General features: G+C 58.9%; 1 protein-coding gene across 8 annotated transcripts in view; it reads right to left on the reverse strand.

Annotated features, from left to right (window-relative positions):
- Positions 1-223: 223 nt before the first annotated feature.
- Positions 224-20,007, reverse strand: part of SYT7 (synaptotagmin 7) — a 61,847-nt gene continuing 42,063 nt past the window's right edge. For 4 of the 8 annotated variants that reach the window (XM_047691530.1, XM_047691528.1, XM_047691529.1 and 1 more), the window contains 7 exons: positions 19,856-19,978; positions 14,950-15,085; positions 10,526-10,796; positions 7,168-7,337; positions 6,564-6,678; positions 5,823-6,022; positions 224-3,514 (listed from right to left, as the gene is read on the reverse strand). In XM_047691530.1, coding sequence (XP_047547486.1) covers positions 3,410-3,514; positions 5,823-6,022; positions 6,564-6,678; positions 7,168-7,337; positions 10,526-10,796; positions 14,950-15,085; positions 19,856-19,978 — 1,120 coding nt within the window. In that variant the 3' untranslated portion in view covers positions 224-3,409. The remainder of the gene's footprint in view (positions 3,515-5,822; positions 6,023-6,563; positions 6,679-7,167; positions 7,338-10,525; positions 10,797-14,949; positions 15,086-19,855; positions 19,979-20,007) is intronic. The other 4 variants (XM_047691532.1, XM_047691533.1, XM_047691531.1 and 1 more) reach the window with 1 other exon arrangement.

Consider the following 20,007-nt stretch of genomic DNA (forward strand, 5'->3'; position numbering starts at 1 on the left):
TAGGGAAGTATGGCTGCTCTCCTGCTTTCTGGGTAGCTGGTGGGTTCATATTCTAGATCTGAGGAGGGGCTGGAAGGTCAGGGAGGGCCTCATCACCAGTGAAGCCAAATCCCAAAGGGGACACAGGGAGACTCGGTCCCAAGCTTCCCAACCCCCTCACCCAATACCTCTTCTCTGGGAGGTGAGGTAGGGCTGGGACCCACGGAGGAAACAGCCGAGGCCCTACTTCGTCACGATCCTTTATTGATCAGAACGGGCCCTGCCACGAAAAGCAGGGCCCATTCCCACAAAAATATGATTTTGCAAAGAGGAAATTTTGCTGGCTTAGAGGGTGGGTGTGGTGGAAAATTTTTGTATGGTTCTTTTTTTTTTTCCCCCTTCTTCAGTTTTTCTTCATTTCTCTTTGCTGCATTTTTTTTTTCTTGTGATAGTTTCTGTCTGTCTGTCTTTTTAAAAATAAAACACTTGCACTCAAGGACTCCAACACAATACAAACAGTGGCCACCAACCCCACCCCTGGGGCCCAAGCCAGGCTGGGGACTCTGGGGGCCCCCTTGGCTTTTTTTGTGGCTGTTTTCCTTGTCCCTTCCCTGGCGTCTGGCGCCAGTGGGCAGGTGCGGGGTCCTGTGGCAGGTGGAATTTGTACAGCAGTTATGAAGGGAGATGGTCACAAGAAAGGATACCTGAACGAGGTAACAACTAAGTCTAGGGCGCCCACAAAGACGGCAGGTGATGCTCATGAAGGGACCGGGACACAGTGGAGAAGAGATAGATGGGCCCAGGCCAGCCTCGGCTATCCCTGGAGACTCTGCAGGGGGAGGGGCAGGTGGGCCTTGCTTTCAGGCTACAGTAATAATACTTTGCTCCCGGGTAGCACCTTCAGAGTCCTCCTGCCTCAACCCCCAGGTCAGGTGACGGCGGCCTCACAACCTCCCCTATGAGGTAGGTGAAGTATTATTACCATCATTTTACAGATGGGGAAACTGAGGCCCCGGGAGTGTGGGTGATCTGCCCAAGGTCCTGGGACGGTGGCAGGGCTTCTGTGCCCTTCCCCCCATCCTCAAGTTCCCCATTCCTGTTCTCCTCTGGCCCTAGCCCAACCGCGCCCTCACCGCATACCACCCGCCTCCTTCTTTGCCAGCCCACAGGACCTTGGCCCACCACTTGCCGCCCCTCCCCGGCCTCCAGGCCGCAGCGTATTGGGGTTGGGAAAACCCAGGCAGGGTTCACCAGTAAGCCTGGGTGGGTCAGACTGGGAACAGACTCCGCCCTAAGATGCTCTCTGCAGATGATTCGCCAAGAGCTCTGTGGGCGGGGCTGAGGAAAAAAAGGTGCGGTTGCTCCGCCCACTCATTGCAGGTTGGTTCAATCCCCCCTCCCCCCCCCCCCGCGCCCCCAGGCTCCGCAGCGGGCCAGGGGACACAGGGGCGGGGCTGGCACCCCGTAGTATTTGGGGCACAGGATCTCAGGGAGCCATGGAGGACAGATCCCTCGCCTTGCAAGGCTTCCCACAAAACCCTCTGATCACGTCCACACAGCCTTCGGAGTTGCTGCCCTCCTATCCCGCTGGGGGCTGGTCCCCAGGCTAACCGATAAAGACCCTGCACTTGGGGCAGGGCCCCATTTTAAGCAAAGCTACAATACAGAAAAAATTGGGATTTACAAGAAATACGGGTGACTATTTGCTTTACAAGAGCACTCCTGAATCTACAAAATGATTCACTGACACTGTATGACGCTCCTCCAGACCGTAGGAGGAGGGATGAGGACACGGGTGTGAGATTCAGTGTAATACATTTTGATACGGGCAGCTCAAGGGGCAGTCTACTGAAGGAAAATGGCTCTCAAATTCCCATGCTTTTGCCGTGCTCTGTAAGTGGGGACCCTATCCAGAGTCTCCCCTTGGGGTCAGGCCCATCTCGGGGTAGAACTGTGGTCCCAGGCTGCCACCACAGACGTGGTGTCCGGGCGCCACCTGGCGGCCTGTGCCGGCAACGTCAGGCCCAGGCAGGCAGACCCCCCGGATTTGACTGTCCCCAGCTGTCTTTTATCAATACCAGGACCCTTGTGGGGCTGAGCAGGGTTAAGCAGAGATCATCCCGGCATATGCTATCTCCAAGGGGAGGCCAGTTCTAGTCTCTGCAACGGCTGAGGCAGAGAAATCCCCGCTTCTTTGGGTGAGGCAACCTCAGAACTTGCGGAATCTGGATTTTCCCTACTTCCTCTGCCTCAACTGAGAGGGCGGGAGGAGCTGCTCGGAGGGACTGGGAGCAATGGAGAAAGAAGGCTGGGCCACAGACTCCGACCCCAAATGGAAGGGAAGGTCTGCGAGTTCGGCAGATGGAGGGCTGCAGAGGTCTGCCCAGACAGGGAAGGAACCTGGGAAGCATGGAGAACACGGCCAGCTTGGCTGGGATCTGAGATCTGGGGCGGCTGAGGATGTCTGGGTGAGGGTGTTGGGGAAGAGGGCTGGTGGGGCTGTGGGACCCCTAAGAAGGAAGGGAGGGGAGTCCTGGTGGAATGTGGTACACGCAGTAGGGGCCTAAAAGGTGTGAAATGATGTTCAAGTGATGACATCGCTCAGCAAGGAGCTCCGGGAGAGCTCTGAGTAGAGACAGGTAGGAGGTGGAGGCAGCCAAGTTCTCAGTCCTGCTCCAGAGTCTGCTCCTCTTCCGCCACCCCACCCTTCCCCTCTCACCCCTCACCTGCCTCTCCTTGCCCACCCCTGGCTCTGTGCATTGACCTCTCTTGGCCTCCTGTCCTACCTCACTTTATGAAAGCCTGCCCTCTCTGCACGGGCGGCCCCCAGAGGGACAGGGTAAGAGTGCCCCCCCCCACACACAAAGTGGACGCGACGCCAAGTACATGGGCTTCGGCTCCAGGACCCTGGAGCGGGCTATATACTATCCTTGGCATTCAGGGACCAGCCGGCACCTGAAACTGCCCTGGGATGGGCCTCTCCTGGCCAGGCCAGGCCAAACGCCTCGGCCTTCCTTCCCCCGGGCCCATATCGGGAGCTGGGGAGAGAGCAACTTCTCTCCACTCCAGGCACTGCCTTAAAGAAAACGGGGGACCGTGCCCACCTGGCGGGTCTCTGGAGGGGTCTGCCCATCTGCCTGTCTGGCCTTCACGCTCTCCCCCACTTCTTTAGTATCAGCAAGTCAGGAAGGAAAAGGGCAAAGCAGGAAAATGGCTCCCAAAGCCCCTCCCCCAGAGCTGGACCGGTGGAGGATGAGGCTGGTACTTCCTAGAAACGGGGCCCAACGGACTCCTGGGACCCCTCCCTGGCCAAGCCCTCAGGGTCCTCCCCTCACCTATGGCGGGGGGCCAGGCCAGGCATTGTGCATAAAGTGGTGAGGGCATGATGGGGACCCGGGCCCTTGGCCCCCTGGGCCTCCTGTGGCCACACTTAGGCCTTCAGCTGGTGCCACTGGGCCACCGGCTGCCGTGGACGGGCGATCATGTCCTTCCAGTGCTTCACCTCCCCGGGCCCGCTCTTCCAAGACAGGTAGATCTGGGGAGAAAGGGAAGAGCACGGTATCAGTGACACTCAGAAGCATTGTCCCCTGCCCCCGCAGGGGGTGATCTCCATCTCCTCAATGGTACCCCGAGGTCGTGATCATGGGGACCTAGAGGCCTCTGCCTACAGCGACGGCCTACCCTCAGAGGCTCCCTCCTTCTCCCTCCTCCCCACCAGCTTGACCCATTTTCCTTGCTGTGCCTCCCTCTGGGAGCTTGGGCCTGCCTGGCCCTTCCCAGTTAGACTCCTGACCTGTTTTACAGTGGGGGTGGAGGCAGCTAGGCCCAGCCCTTCCTGCCCTGCTGGCCACTGTCTAGCTCTTCTCACTTTTTTTTTTTTTTAAGATTTTATTTATTAGACAGAAAGATATCACAAGTAGGCAGAGAGGCAGGCAGAGAGAGAGGAGGAAGCAGGCTCCCTGCTGAGCAGAGAGCCCGATGTGGGGCTCGATCCCAGGACCCTGAGATCATGACCGGAACCGAAGGCAGAGGCTTAACCCACTGAGCCACCCAGGTGCCCCAAGCTCTTCTCACTTTTGATCGCTCCCCTTCTCGCCACTTCCTGCCCGCCAGGCACTGAGCTCAGGAGTTTATAAACATAGGTCCCCGAATCCTTACCCATGAGGCAGGTATATTACCTCCATTTTATAGATGGAGAAACGAAGGTGTGGAGAGCAAAGAGACTCACCCAGAAGTTGTAAGTGGTACAGTGGAATGTACATCTAGCCCTTTCAGTCTGTCCTACCAGCCCGATCCCGCTGGCTTCTGTTTTGGGGGTTTTGCGGCCTCGTGGAACCATGGGCATGGTTCCCCCAGCTGACCCCAGCCTTGTGACTGGAGGCTGGTTAGAAGCCCAGGCTCACCAAGCGACCCTGGCCGGAGTGAGAACCCCTCCTCCTTCACCTTGGCTCAGGCAGCAGAAGGTGGGACAGTTTCAGAAGGGGCTATGATCGGTATCACGAGAACACCCAAATGCAAAAGGCTAAGCTTCCAAAGAGCTCTGAAGTAGATAATGGTTACTTGGCCCGAGCTGGTCAAGGAGGGGGCTCAGTAGGCCGCAGGCTGATGGGAACACATGGTCCTGCTAGGCTACAAGGGTTGCCGCCCTGAGGAATGGTGCCACTTGTGACTACAGGTTGGGCGCTCAGGTTCCTGGGACCTTACTTGAAGGTCAGGGGCTTCCCTTAGGTAGCTAAGTTCTCCATCCCCAACTGAGAGTTGCCTCCATTGTGGCTCTCTTCCCCATGGGGGCCCAGGTCACTTGTCATTTACCCCATACGGGGCTGTGCCTCAGGGAACACAAATTTTTTCCTCCCGTGCTCCTGGCATCGGCCCTTCCCCTCCACCTGCCCTCCTCCCTGGCTTCCTGTACTGCTCCTGGTCAAAGCTCTGGATGCACAGACATGCCCTTAGTAGGAATGCTTCACGAATAACTTTTCTTATAATGGCAGCTAACACACACACTCGAAGCAGCGTGCTAAGCATTTCGCCCATGTTGTCTTATTTCATCTCTGTATGCTGGGAGGTTAGGACCGTCTTACTTTCATTGTGGAAATGAAATGGGGCTCAGATAGGTCATGGCTGTCAAGAGTGGGGCTGGGGCCCAGCGATGTGATTCCCAAGCCCAAACTCTCCACACTAAACCATAAACGGACACAGGGATAGACATTTCAAGGTAGAAAAACTGAAGGGATTATGTCACAGACTCATCCCGGAAAAACTCAAGGCCAGGTATGGATTTTTTTGGTAAGTCTATCATGAGGAAAAGTCACTTTCTACAAGGAGAACATCCGCAGATCTCGGGTAATCCTCATACCACCCTGTGAAGGCCTATAGGGTCGGTACTATTGGCTCCGTTTTATAAATGAGGACACTGGAGGTCAGAGGGACAAGTGGCTTGCCCAAGGTCACACAGCTATTTAGCAACACATGGGGTGGGAACAAAAGCCAGGTCTTTGGGGTCTGACTGCGGCTTCTTACACTGCTCCACCGAGCTCACCCTCTGAAGATGGGACCTGGGTGACACTGCTCTGAGGTCCTTACCCAGCCGGAGGGTCCTGTCCAGTAAACTCCCTTTTGGGGACCCAAGCCATGTCTTTCTCCTACTTCCTCCTTTCTCTGCCCTTCTAGTGGTCTGGACCAACCCACAGTAGGACACCCAGGGAAGATTTTGTCCCATCCTCTCATTTATAGATGAAATGGAAGTGCAAAGAGGGGAAGGGACTGGCCCAGCCCTGAGCTCACCCACTGCCCGGGCTGCTTCTTGGAAGTGAGGTGTGTCGCCCCACCCACCAGGCCCCTACCTTGCCAATAACATCATTGCGGCTAAGCTTGTCCTTGTCCATGACAGTGATGATGATGGTCGTCTCCCTCAGCTTCTCCGTGGGGATATCAAAGGCAAAAGACTCGTTGAAGATGGGGTTCAGGTTCCTCTTCATAGTCACTGTCTTCTTCTTCTCCACCCGCTTGTCTTTGTACATCAGCCACACCTTCACATAGGGGTCTGGGGAAGGGGTAGAAGAAGGGTCAGTGTTGGACTCCCCAGGATTCCCTTCCCTCTCCAGGAGTGGCAGCTGGGGCAGGAGGGGCTGCACGCCTTCCCCAGAGAGGGTCAGGAGAGCCCCAAGCAACAAGGAGAGGGATCTGGGGGACCAGTGGATAGATGAATTGGAAGGGACGTTGGCCATCACTCAGTGCCCTATTATGAAAACAAACAAGGAAACTGAGCCCCACAGAGGTGGGTCACCCATGCCTGAGGTCACCCATGGCAAGTGTTCGAGCTGGCGCTGGAGCCCAGATCTCCCACCACAGTGCTCCCCTTCTCCCTGATTCTGGTCAGGACGGAGTCCAAGTGATACAGACCCTGAGGGTGCTCCAAAGGGGGCCACCCAGGGCTCTAAGGTAGCGGAGTTGAGATGAAAGGTGGAGTAAGAGGGTCAGGGGTGAGTGCACAGCTCAGACCCTGCTCTCCACATCCGGCATGACCGTCATGTCCCCAGAACCTTCCCGGTCCCTCCCACACTCTTGTCGAGAAGCTCCAGGACCTGAGGTGCCCCCGATGTCCATGGCTTTGAGGTTCCGGGCTTTGATGATGTTCACGATGATAGAGTTGGCAGAGGGGTTGTAGCAGAGAGACAAGAGCAGCTCCCCTCGGCTCCCCTGGGAGGGAAAGGCTGTGGGTGAGCCTGGGCTGTGGGGAGGGGTGTCCCCCTCCACTTGCCTCAGCTCCCCTGGGAGGGAGAACAGGAGCAGTGTGGGGACTGGGGGAGAGGGGAGGGTTAGAGAACTCTCTGGCTAGCTCTACTGCCCCAGGGCCCTCCCTGCCCGGGCCCAGGTGCTCACCCATCCCCACCTTTCACCTCTGTCACACCCGGTGTCCCCTCACCTGGTAGTTCCGTACACCAACCCCCATGGGGCCCCTCCTCCCTACACAGGCACCAGATCCTTTACCACAGCTCAGCAGCTCCCACCCACCCTGCCCCAGGGCCAAGCATGGGTGCTGAGACCAAAGGTGGGAACTCTGCTCCCCCGGGTGCACGTTTCCCACCACCCTCCTGACATTCCCAAAGTTGCAGGGGGACTAGGACCAGTTCTGCTGGCCCTGACCTGCCCGCCCCCTGAGCCAGGGAGCCATAAGTGGGGCCTTACACTCCCATCGCTGCATGGCTTCAGATCCTTCCAGAAGGTCTGCATCTGGGTCAGGTCCACCTTGTTGAGAGGGATGGACACCTCCCCAATGGGGTCATTGCGGCTGAACCGGTCATAGTCCAGGACCTGGAGGTAGAGGATCCTCTGCACCACCTTCTCGTACGGGAAACCTGGCAGACAGACGGCGGCTTGGGTGAAGCGCAGGACAGAGGGGCCACATGGGGCCTGGGCATGGCGACCCCCCAGGGCACCAAGTCTCTGTGAGGAAGCCTGCCCCCTGCCACCCCACCGAGGTATGGGAGGCAACAGCCGAATTCTGACCTTCCTGAAGCATTAGCAAGAACAGTCATGGCCACACTTTTCCCTCATGACAGCTCTCCAGGGTCGAAGGCATCTGATATATTTTACAGATGCAGAGACAGAGGCTCAGAGGGCTCATATCACTTGCCAGCAGTCTCCCAGCTAAAGAGCAGGCGGGACCATTTAGGCACTCCTGGGTCATGTGTCTGTCTCGGGGGCTGGGCAGGGGTCCCGCTCTCCCTGGGCAGCCCCGCCCCTGCCGATCATCCCTGAAAGAGCCTGGGCCAGCAAGCCAGCCCCAGGAGGCCTCAGGCAGATGGGAGGGGCAAAGACACAGAAACAGGAGCGGATGTGTATCCTCAGACGCCACGCTTCCCCCTCCAGGGATCAGCCAGTCTTTCGCTGTTCCTCAGCAGATCCCAAAGCTATCCCCTTCTCCACGGCCACCTCCCTCATCCAAGCTGCTGGCACGTTCTAGACAGTCACCAGAGTTTCCAAACCACCCTCCCTGCCTGTGTGCTTTCTCCTACCATCCATTGTCAACACAGCAGAGTGATCCCTTAAAAATAGAAATCCCATCGTGACACCCTCCTGCTTAAAGCTTTTCAGGGGCTCCCAGTGCACTTAGAGTAAAAGCCGCACGTCCTGCCTTGGCTTCCAGTCCTTCTGTACAACCTGGCCCGCTGTCCTTTCCCGGCCCCTCCTGCGAGCGCTTTCCACTCAGTGATGGGCTCCCGCCACACCAGCTTCCTTCCCCGAGTTCCAGCACCCGGTGTCTCCTGTCTGGAGGCACTTCCACCACCTGGCCTGGCCGAAACAGTCTCAGCATTCCTCCCTGACATCCCAGATGGCATCGGGTCCCCTGTTCTAGATTCTAGTACTTTCTGTTCACATCATGCCACCACGGGCTGTTCACAGAGGCTCCTCTGTTTCCTTGGGCCTGACTCCCACCAGGGTAGGACTTCCAGGAAGGCATCTCTGTCCTCAACCACCAGATCCCAGCATCCAACACTGTTTCTGGCACGTAGTAGGCACTCGATAAATATTTGTTTAAGTGAATCAATACTTGAAAGGATGAATAAATGGCAGCTAATGGCCTGATAGAGCAGCAGGAGTGTGCTTCGGGGAGTGGGTGAGGAAGCTGCAGGGAGTGCCAGGGGAGGGAGTCTGAGGAAGGGCTAAAGCCAGAGTCACTGGACCTGGGGAGGCTTGGTCAGACGAGGGGCTAATCTGGGAGGCACAAAGCACAGAGAAGGTGCAGGTCAGCCTGGAGGCCTGAGGTGGTGAGATCCTGAACCACGGTGTGAGCGGGAAGAAGACAGGACCCCCAACACTTTAGCCTGGCTGGCGGAGAAGATGGGGGGAGAGGAAGAGCTCTGGAGCATTCTAGCACTTTCAGCCAGATGCTAGAAGCAAAACTGCCTCTCACAGGAGCAGGTGTGCTGGAAGAGGAAGTCCTGTGTTCCCCAAACCTCCACCCCCTGAATTCCTTTAGGCCCTCCTCCCACCGAAGGGATCTAGGTCTTGTCTTGCTCATCTTGGAGTCCCCCAGGGACCTGTCCAGTGACCTTTGGCACTGGTTCAGGTGAACGGTTCTGGAAATGTTGGAGGCTCCAAGAGGTCCCCACACTGGAGTCCATTCTTTTCAACAGCAGAGGAGGAAGTCAGTCTCTTATTTGGCAAACACCTATTCATCCGTGAGAACCCATCCTGAATGGCCCCTATCGTGGGAAATGTTTTCTAGCACCATCAAGTGGAGAGGACAGTGGGTTCCCACAGCATCTGCCATGCAGAGTATGGCTTGATTGTCTACACACCTATGTTCTCCATTAGCTCAGGAATGACTTGAGGGACAAATGGTGCCTTGGTCTTTTCTGCACCCCCAGTACTCAGGACAGTGCCCAGCCCATCGCTGGTGCTGGATAAATGTCTGCAGAAGAGATCAGGGGATTGAAGCTCTGCCCATAAATCTCGCCCCACCAGCTGGCCTCACACCCCTCCAGACAGCTGAACCTCTCCCTGGTTGTCCCATCTCTAAACAGGTCTCCCTGCTGAACCGGGAAGAAGGGTCCTCCCACCCCACAAGCATCCACTAGCTCACCCTCGACGATTCATCTGAGGTGAGCTGGCTGTCACTTTGCAGAAGGGGTGGGGTGTCAAATGGCTGGGACACCAGGTGGGGAAGATTCCCTGGGGTGCACACTGAAAATTCTGGAACCCCGAGGCAGATGGTGGTTGGAGTCACAGGGATTTATTTTCACTGGCTGAACATGTCGGGAAAGCATAATGGCTTCTCTACGTGGAGTCCACGCATCAAAAAGGCCTGGGACAGAAATGGCTCCCTGAACACAGCCCAGCTTCCTGGTTACCTTGGCGCCTCAGAGGTAAGAGATAAAGATGGCCTTGAGGGGGTGTGCAGGGGAGAGGAAGGGCATCTGCCTCAGTGGCTTCTAGGAACCAGGGACATGGTTCAGAGCTGCTGTCACCACGCGTCTGGATGTGGGGGAGGGGTGGGGGGAAAGGTTCAGAGAAGGGGAACGGACGGAGCGTCTCCAACAAACTGGTGTAAAGGGTCTTCTGGGCTTTCACAAGTCACTGATTTGTTCCTCCTTGCTATTACTATCCTTCTTTTACAGATGAAGAAACCACTGCCCAGAGAAGTGCAGGAACTTGTCTTGGTCACACAGCCAAAGAGGGGCGGAGCTGGGTTTCCAACACGCAGCCTGGGCGGGAGGCTGGACTCCAGGGGCTCCCCCTCTGGGTCCTGTGCGCGCCTCCCCGCCTGCCCGCCCTCCTCAGGAGGAGGCCCGCGTCTGCGCTGAGACCCCAGGTACCGGCTGCGCTGAGTTAGACGCAAGGAGCCTCGGGTTACCTGGGCGGAGACCGAGGTCTGTGCGGGTGAGGGCCGGGGACGCGCGAGTCTACCTGTGTGCGTACGTGCGCGTGCGTGTGTGCGTGCGCACGCGCGCCTGCGCACCGGTAAGTACAGGCGCCCCAGGGTGGGGGCGGGAGGAGAAGGCGGGGCTCTGGCTGGGGGCGGGGGCAGCCCCGGGCTCACCTTCGAAGAGGAAAGTCTCGTTCCAGTGGGGGTTCAGGTTCTTCCGCTTCACCTTGGTCTCCAGCTTGTGCTTCTTGTCTGGCAGCAGGTAGATCTTGACGAAGGGGTCGCTGGTGCCGCTGAAGTCCTTGGCTGGCAGCTCCTGGGCCTTCATGATCTTCACGGTGAGCGTGGACTCCTGGAAGTTGTAGCCGACACTGAACTGGATCCGGCCCAGGTTCTCCCGGCTGCAGCCCTCGTGGGCCTCGTCCTCTTCGGAGCCTGGGGAGAGCTGGGGGCGGGGGAGAGGCCGGCGGGGTTGGCGAGGGTTCTGCTCCCCGCCCTCCCCCCGGGGCTCCCCACCACAGCCCAGCACAGTTAGGAAGCCTCCCTGGGCCTGAAGCCAAGCCTCCCGAGGCGAAGCGCTCGCTCTCCCTTTGGTCACCATGCGGGGCTGGTGGTGGCCCGTCTCATTCACATTCACATCTGGGCGAGGATGGTCCCGTCACCCGGGAGGGGCAGAGTTGGGACAGCCCCTGCCCCTCAAGCCCCAGAGCAGTGTGCACTCTACTCCCCAGTCTGCCCTGGGTCTGCCCACGGCCCCTGCCCCAAACTCCCCCGCCATGCTGCTTTTGCCTCCCGGGTCAGAGCTGCATTGATGTCCCCGCCACCCACCCCAGGTCCCTGAGCTCCCCCTCCCGCTCTCCCGCCTTCCACAGCCCAGCGGGGCCCACTGTGAAATGCACCAGCACAAAAGCCGGGGCTGCTGAACAGATGAGGGAGATTGTTCACATCTCAAGAGTTTACCAGGCTATTTCTTTGGAAAGTGACTCTCTGGGGTTCTGAGGATGATGTGATTTACAAAATGACTTTTCAGCAGCAACGTCTGATTTGTGTAAGGCATAAATTCACGTGGGGATGCTAAAAAGTGCAGGTTCTCAGGCCCAGTGCCCAGAGAGCCTGATTGCATGGGGCTGGAGAGGGCCTGGGCCGTGGAGTTGTTTAGAAAGCCCCTCAGCTCGCTCTACTGGGGCTGAGGGCCACCAGGGCCACCGAGAGGAAGGGCCCCGCCTGTGTTCAGCCCCCATCTCCCAGGGGCAGGGCTCTTGGGCCCGCCCAGCATGGGACATGCACATGGAGGCTGGTGTGGGTGTCCCCTTCCCAAGCTGACATTGAAAAAGTAGGGGGAGTTAATTGGGGGGAGTGTCTCCCAGCCAAATCTCAGCTGTGGCTGCTCATGGGAATACCTGGGGAAGTTTCTGGGTTGCCTGGGTCCCACCCCAGACCCAGGGGTCCTAGTGGCCCAGGCATCCCTCTCTCTGAAAGCGCCCCAGGTGACTGGATGAGAGCCTGAGTTGGGACTCGTGGTACCACATTTAGGGCGAAACTGCTAACCCAGTTTCTCTCCCCCTTCCCCTACAGGAGCCTTCCCTGTGTCCCCTCCTTCCTCCTAGGCAGCGGCCCCAGGCTCTGAACTAGCAGGTAATACAGAAAATAAGAATATATATAGTGCGCACCTACCATGGCGGAAGACTTACATCACCTTCTTACTGAATCCTGACAACAGCTGGGTGAGGCGGTTAGCACAACTCCCTCGATGAGGAGACTGGCTCAGAGAGGTTAAGTCACACAGCCAAGATTGCACAGCATCATGGACCCTCTCTGACTTGAAAGCCCACTCTTTCCACCAAAGCAGTCTCACGTCTCAGAGCAATTTTGAGACATTCCCCCCTCCCCACCAAGCCAGCGAGAACTCACCTGCCCCAGGGGAGAAGATTCAAATCACTCTAAGCAGTAAGGACCAGGCCTGGCCTCGCCCTGTGTCCTGTGCTTGGCGCTCACTGACTCCCTCTGACATCTGGATGAGGCAGGCACTACCATGTACCAGTCGGGGTGGGAGCGCAGAGAGGTGATTAGCTTGCCCCAAGTCACCCATGAGGGAACAGGGAGTTAAAACCCGAGGCCAGGTCAGTGCCCAGCCATCATGTGTGTCCTTCAGGCTCCCCTCACTCTGACACTCAGATCCAGCTTCAGGCTCCCCTCTAGACCCACTGAGAATGTTGCTTTACCACGCAGGGAAGGTTTCCCCTGTGATCCTGCCCACTGCTGGTACCAGCCTCATTCCCAGTGCATCTTAGATGGCGCACCTGCAGGACGGGACTGTAAGATCCGTCTTTCGTGGTTCCTGGGATGGTGCAAATGGACTGTGGTCCCTCTCTAGCCCAGCCCCTGCCACAGCTGGCCATGGGACTGGGAGCCTGGGGCATGCATGAGTAGACAGAGCCAGCAAAGACCACTTGCCCCTCCTGTTCCTTCTGTAGTTTGGGTGGAGTCCCTGGTGACTGGAGCCCAGGGTACCCTGGCCCTGTCTGAGGTCTTAGTTCCCAAACTGAGTGGTTTAGGTTCCCAAACCAGGTGGTCTGGGGTTGAGAGGCCCAAGCTGGGCCTGGCTCTATGCCTGTTCCCAGCTTTCCCAAACCACAGTCCCAAGCCCTAATTAACCAGCCGGGGCAGCTTTGAGGAGCTGTTTCCATGGCAACCAGACTGGCCACCCCTAGCAGGGCCCCAGGGGAGGTGCGGCGGGAGCCCCCGCTCCAGTAGAAGCAAGCATCAAAAAACATGTCAGGGCTGGGGTGACTTAGATGGGGGTATGGCTTGGCCTCCTGTCTGACCCCTCTCCCTCAGTCCCTTCCTCTGGCCAGCTGTGGGCACTGACTCCTGACCCCCAGCTTCTGACGGGCTGGGGCCTGCTTGTCTTCCACCTGGGGCTGGGCCATTAGACCTTGCTTGCTCCCCTCTGAGCATCGGCTGAGCCCTGAAGCCCACGAGTGGGCCCTGGGGCCTACACTTCCTTCCTCTGCCCGAGGCTCAGTTCCTCCCTGGAGGCAGCAAGCCGCAGGCAAGCTGGCTGGGAATGGTCTGTTTCTTCTAGGAACCTAACTATCAGGAAGCTGTAACCAATTAAGAGGCTGGGCAGGGAGGCAGGGTGGGCTGTGGCCTGGCCCATCCAGAGGACAGCATGGCCGGGCCCACCTATGTGGGTGGGAGAGATAGACAAGAGGGCAATGGAGGGCCAGGCAAGCAGGGGCCTATGGTGGGGGGTGGCAGGTAGAGGCCCAGGGGAAATCAGCTCTGGAACAGGGAAAATCTGACGCCTGAGTCTGCATCCAAGAGAAATGCAGATCTGAGGGACCACTGCAGGCCTGCTGACTGGGAATCTGCATTTTTGAAAATAGTTATATGTGTCCAAGTCATCTCTGTACTCAACATGGGGCTCGAACTCATGACCCCGAGATCAGGAGCTGCAGGCTCTTCTAACTGAACCCAGCCAGGCGCCCCATGGGAATCTGCATTTTTACGAGCTCACCCAATGATTCATGTGCATATTATAATTTGAAAATCTCTGGGCAAAAAAAGGGGCAGTGGGGGTGGATGGGTGGAGCTGGCTGGAATCCTAACTGGCAGAAGGGCGGGGCCCAGGGGCTCTGGGGCCCCAGGGGAGCGTGGCAGCTGCCATGCCAGAGCCTGGGCAAAGGAACTCTGAACTGAATGATGTCCAGCAAGGGCTTGAGAGCCCACAAACTGGCTTCCCTCGCTCTACAGGACTGGGGAGGGACCCTCGGTCCAGGGAGCAGAAATTACTTGTCTCCAGTCACGTCCAGTAGGAACACAGCAGGCATCAGTTTCCCCAACCCCAGACCCTAAGCCTCCTTGGGACTTGTGAGCTGACAAAGCCCTGATTGACTGCCACCTGCAAACCACCGGCTGCCCCATCATGGCGTCCTCCCCTGGGTTCTTCCCCCCAGCTCAGGTGGGGCACATGGCCATGACTCACTGCTGCCACCAGGGGGTGAGGCCTCGGTGCCTTGGTGGAAACGCCCCAGATCCATAGGGCTGGGAGCCCCGTGGAGCGGGGTGTGCACAGAAGACCCTCAGCACAGTCCCAGCAATCAGGACCTGGGGGGTCGTACTCTTCTTTTACCTTTGAGCCCCAGCTGGTCCCCAGCAATGGGGGATAAAGGGAGGTCCCTGAGAGAGGGAAAATGAGCCCCACTCCACCAGGAGCACCAGCTCGGACCTCCCTTCAGTGGGACACTGCTCCAAGAGAGGGGACCCAGTCTGCCCCAAGCCTTTCCTCCTACGGATCACAAAAATATCTCCCATGAGTAGGTTTTCTTGGACCCCTACTCAACCCAGAAAGAGATGGGAGGAACATGGGCATTCTTATTCTCACTGGACAAATGAGGAAACTGAGGCACAGAGAGCCTGTTCTGGGGAAAAAGCTGAACAAAGAACCCAAGCCTTGCTCACTCAGTCACCATGCTGGTACCCGTGCCCGAGTGGACAACTCCCACGCTGTCACCAATTGTCACACGCATCCCCTCCCCGGCCCCAGCCTCCCACTTCAGCTCCTGCCTGGAGCCCCAGCGCCCTGCTCTTCTCACCATGAGCATCTCACTGGTGAGGGAGTTGACGAGGTCCGAGACGGAGGAACGCGGCTCAGTCCGGCGGTCAGACTCATCATGGGGTGTCTGGCCCGGCACCGGGGCTGTGTTCACTGCCTTCCCTCCTGCGGGCAACCTGGAGGCGGGGGGAATCCAAATGAGTGCAAGTTGGGAGGTGGGCTGGGCTGGGCACCTTGGCCGGGGTGGCAGTGGCACATCCTCTGAGACCCAAGCAGCCACCACCTCCTGGAGGCCAGCAGGAGCTACGCTCTGGTCCGCAGGGAGGGCTGGTCTTCCCTCAGACAGTGCCCGGGGCCCATCTCCCTCACTTAAGCGTGATCCAGGTAGACTGCCCCTGTGGGTACTCCCACTCCTCCTGTTCCCCAGGAAGCCCCCCACCATCCGGTCACTGCCTGCATGGTGGTCTCTGAGCGCGCCCCTGGCAGCCCTCATCACTCCAGCCTGTCAGAGGAGGCTCCCCGGCATGTCCAGGTTACCCGCTGCGTCATTACCCTCTGCAGACACGCCCCGGGGTGTTATCTCCCAGAGGCCCTGCCTGTGTTTGTTCAGCCTGAGAACGCAGGTGCCCTTCAGACCCAAGAATGACCAGGTGAGGTCGGGACTACTGCCCACACAGCTCTGGCCAGTAGAACTTTCTACGATGGCAGCTGTGTTCTATGTCTGCACTGTCCCTATGTGGCTACTAAGCATTTGAAGTGGCCAGTGCGACTGAGGGCAGAGTATTTTGTGTCGTTCGACTCAAACTAATTTAGATTGAAACAGCCACCTGTGGGATGGGACGAGTCTACGCCCCCTGCTCCCCAGTCCCCACCCGTCTCCCGCTCTGAGGACTGCGTGTGGGATACGGCTCTCACCCAGGGTCAGAGAGAGACGGGGCACCACCGAGAAGCCCCGGATCTGACCATTCCGTGCGAGGCCCTGTGTGCACCCCGACTCCATGCTGCTCCTGGGAAGCTGGGCTCTCTGGCCCGGCAGCTGGGTGGTGAGCCCAGGCTCCGTCCAGCTGGGGCTCAGGAAGGGGGCACTATAAGCCTGCCCAGGGACCAGGCTGGAACATCTCATGAGGAGGATAGGTGGGGCGGGCAGCGAGGAAAAGACAGGAAGTCCGGCAGCGTGGGGCTCGGGACAGGCTGCAAGAGAACAGCTCTGAGAGTCCCAGAGCCTCAGACTCGGGGACACACGCAGGTGAGACACACATCCTCGGTACGGGCCAGCCGCTGGCACACAGTTAGCCACGACAGGCAGACAGACATGCACGGAATCTGTCACGCCCTGGAGGGGAGTTACCAGGACCCAACAGCAAGGTGTGCACATGCGCGTGCACACACGCGGACGTACGCACACACACTAGTGCACACAAGCCCGACAGACACCCGGGGGCACCCGGGAGAGAAGGGCACAGCAACGAGGCAGGTCGACCACAGCAGTGAGATGACACACACAGAGCGATGCACACTTAGATCCCGAGAGGAAACATCCAGGGAGACCCAGGCATGTTGAGGTGTGTGTGGGACTCGGGACCGGCTGAAATGGGCAAGAGCAGGGAGCTGTGTCAGGGACAGACACCCTGCGAATCAGACGCACACACACCTGCTGCGAGAACCCGGCCCTGCCTAGATAGCACGAGACACCCCGCCCTGCCTGGGGCCACCCCAGGGTCCCTCCCAGAAGTGCGGCCACAGCGATGCACGCACACACGCGCGCACACACAGGGACACACACTCGCGGACACGTGCGCACGCAGACAGGCACGGGGAGGAAGAGGACACTGAAATAGCTGGAGAGGTAAAGTCAGGTTAAAAATAGAGTGGGACAGGAGGAGAGCGCCAGATTGACTGCTGAAGGTATGAGAAAGTCGGAGTTATTTTGGCCACACCACAGCATCAGCACAGCTGCAAAGCAGCCTGGGAAGATGGTCAGCGCCACTGAAGCTACCGGAGGTCACGGGACAGAGAGAGACAGAGAGACAAGTGCACAGAGAGGCAGAGGGAGAGGCGGAGGGGCCCCGTCACTGGCCCAGGGACATCCCTGTGAGAAGCAGATGGGAGGAAGGAGAGGGGGAGAGAGAGAGAGGCCAAGAAAGGTTAGTTGAAGACTAGTGAAGAAGGCTGCAGGGTGCACAAGGGGACGAGCGAGGCGGCCGAGAGGAGAGGCAGAGAGGAGGCGGGGGACACACACCGGGACAGAGGAAACATGGTGGTTTTGGGGCGAGGAGAGCGATGGGGGTGGCCAGGTCCCTGCCCTGCCCCGCGCCCCACTCAGGTGGGGGTGGGGCCACGGTGGACACCATTCGGATCCCAAGGAGCGATGGAAGGGATGGCAGGGAGCATGACATGGGCATGGATGCAGGGCAGGATGGGTGAAGGCAGCGGGGAACGGGGGCCAGGGATAGTCCTGGCCTCCTTCCTTCCTCCCTCCCGGGTCCAACAGCATTCTGTTCTTGGGGCCCACAGAACTGAGGCTAAGGGACTGGGAGATCCTGGATGGGGGACTTCCGGGCCACCAAGGATCCTGGGAGGGAGGTAGTGACCAACCTTCCCATCTCCATGTTGCTTGCTAGACGCACCCCTACCTTGTTTGGGAATTGGAATGGCTGCTCCTCTTCCCGGGGCCCTCCTGTCGCCCAGGGACCTGCTGCTGACAGACCTTGGGTGCTGAAAGTCCTCCCCAAGGACAGCCAAGGGGTCAGCTGGATGGGAAAGGGTGGGGGGATTGGGGCAGAAGGGCAGACTCTGGGTCTGGAGGCAGTAGCTGAAGAGAAAGGGACAGATGACCCAAGCCCACCATGCCAAGGTCCAAAGAGCCAGGAGTCTAGAGGAGTGGAACCCTAAGGTGCTGGGAGCCTGGTGGGATGCTGCCAATCCTGGGGCCGGGGAGAGTTCTGCGAAGGAAGCCCTCAGTGCCAGACACCTTCTTAGCGCCCGGTTGCCTGGGAAACACCCCAGAGGCCCTGAGATGGACGGGGTGGGTGTGGCAGGGTGGGAATGGCATGTGTCCACCCGGAGAGTTAGGCAGGGTGGGGGGTGAGGGCCCATGGCCTCCACCTCCACACCCACCCTCCCCAGGAAGGCAGGAAGGGCTGATGTAATGGTCAGAAGGGATGGGCGTGTTAGAATACGGGCGGGAGACCTTCATGGCAGAGGTAAAAAGAGGCTGTGCGTGGAAATGGAGCCAGCTAATGAACACAGGGGTGATGTGAAATCTCGTTTCCAGCCTGCGCCGCCTCCTGCACACTTCACACCTTCCCCCGACAAGGAGCTCGGTGCTCAGCAGGCTTCCAGAGGTCTCCAGCCTCCTCCTGCCTCCTCTCCCCCATGGCCCCTTCCCCGCAGCACTCTAGCCTACCCAGGACCCAGTCCAGAACTCCTGGGGTGCCAGGTGGGCTGGAGGTGGTAGGCTCTGTTTCTCCCACCCGCCCAGGACATGGGCTCGGGTGTGATACCATCTGTGCCACTGAGTGAAAGAACCCGTCCCGCTTTTCCCTCCCACTCTCTGGGAACTTCTGACTGTGTCCACCATAGATATTCAACAGTGAACCTGGAATAGGAAGGAAATGCGAGAAGCTGCTGGAGGGACAGGCAGTTCGCTAACTCTTGACCTATCCTTCCATAACCCACAGGCCCCTGGTGGTGGCCTGGGACAGTCTCCTCCTGCCTTAAGGGTAAGGGGCTCAGGGAATGTCAGGATCCCTGCCCAGTTCACAGGCTCTGACAGGTGCCCCCCGCCTGAGCGTCTATGAGAAGCTTCGCATGCCCAAGCTGGAAGGGGTCACCCTTTCCAGTCCTCCATTCGACAGACAAGGAAGCAGAGGCTCAGAGAGGGGCAGTGACTGGCTCACGTCTGAGGAGCGTGTCTCTGCCACAACCAGAACTAGAAGGCCGGCATCCTGGCCGTCAGCCCACATGCTCTCCGGGAGGCTTTTGGTCGTGTCGAGAAGCAGACCCGACTGAGGTGAGGAGCCCTCCCTCTGCGACTACAGCTGTGCATCTGGCCCAGCCCAAGGCCAGGAGACAGGCAGCAGCCACACCAAGGGCAGGCTCCCTCCACCTTGGTGGCACTGCCCAAGCCTCCGACCTTGCCCCGTTTCCTTTCCCACAAGTGCTCCACGCCCTCCCTGAGACAGGAGGTACCAGTAGGTGCTTCCCTGAGTTCCTCATGGTCAAGACTATGGCTAAATGCCCAGCCCCCTTCTTGGCCTGTGTAAACAGGGAGCCTAGCCGGCACCCGTGGCCTGCTCTCGGACCCTCCCCCTAGTCCCTCCTCCTGGTACCTCAGGTTCAGGGCTGCCTCTCAGTTCTTTCTGGTCACCAGGCCTCTCCCACACCCCACACTCTCCCACCAGGGGTTCTTCTTCAATCGGCCAAGCAGCTCAGCCACACCTGTGCAGTACCCCTGCGGTGACGAGGTGCTACCTTCACCCCAGCGGGACCTCCAGGCAAGAGGGAGGTTGAGGTGGCGGGGATGAGGGAGAAGAGGCTGGTGCCCCTTCCCTACATCCCCCCTGCCCACCAACCACCAGAGAAACTGGGATTTCGAGGTCGGGGGTGGGGCAGAGATGGAAGATGAGGGGCAGCAAGGGAGGAGGGAGCCAAGCAGGGAGATGGGGCAGAAAGGCGAGCTTGCTCCGGGCGAGGGCAAGCATGCCTGGGGAGCAGGCTTGATCCAGAATGGTCCCAGGATGGCCACACTGGCCTCGGACCCAAGGGACACCCGGGTGTGGTGTGTGTGAGGGCGCCAGCTGGGGAGGGGGCTGTTCTCCCGCTCCAGGATCGCTGAGGGCACCACCGCCTCATCCAGCAGCCGGGCCAGGGCTGGTGGAGGCTGGCAGCCTCTCCACGCCTCCATCTCTGCCGCTGCCGCTGCAGGCCCTTGCCTGTGCTCGTACCTCTTGTCCCCCTGAGCGTTCTGGTTCTGCTGGGTTCCTGGGTTTTGCAGGTCAGGGATATTGGCAAAGTCATCCTGTTCCGAAAGCCCTAAGACCAAGGATAGCACCACCATCCTGCCTTCCCTGCCCGAGGTGGGCAGCCCACCAGCCGG

This window comes from Lutra lutra, chromosome 10 (genome assembly GCF_902655055.1).
Source record: "Lutra lutra chromosome 10, mLutLut1.2, whole genome shotgun sequence".
Taxonomy (NCBI): Eukaryota; Metazoa; Chordata; class Mammalia; order Carnivora; family Mustelidae; genus Lutra; species Lutra lutra.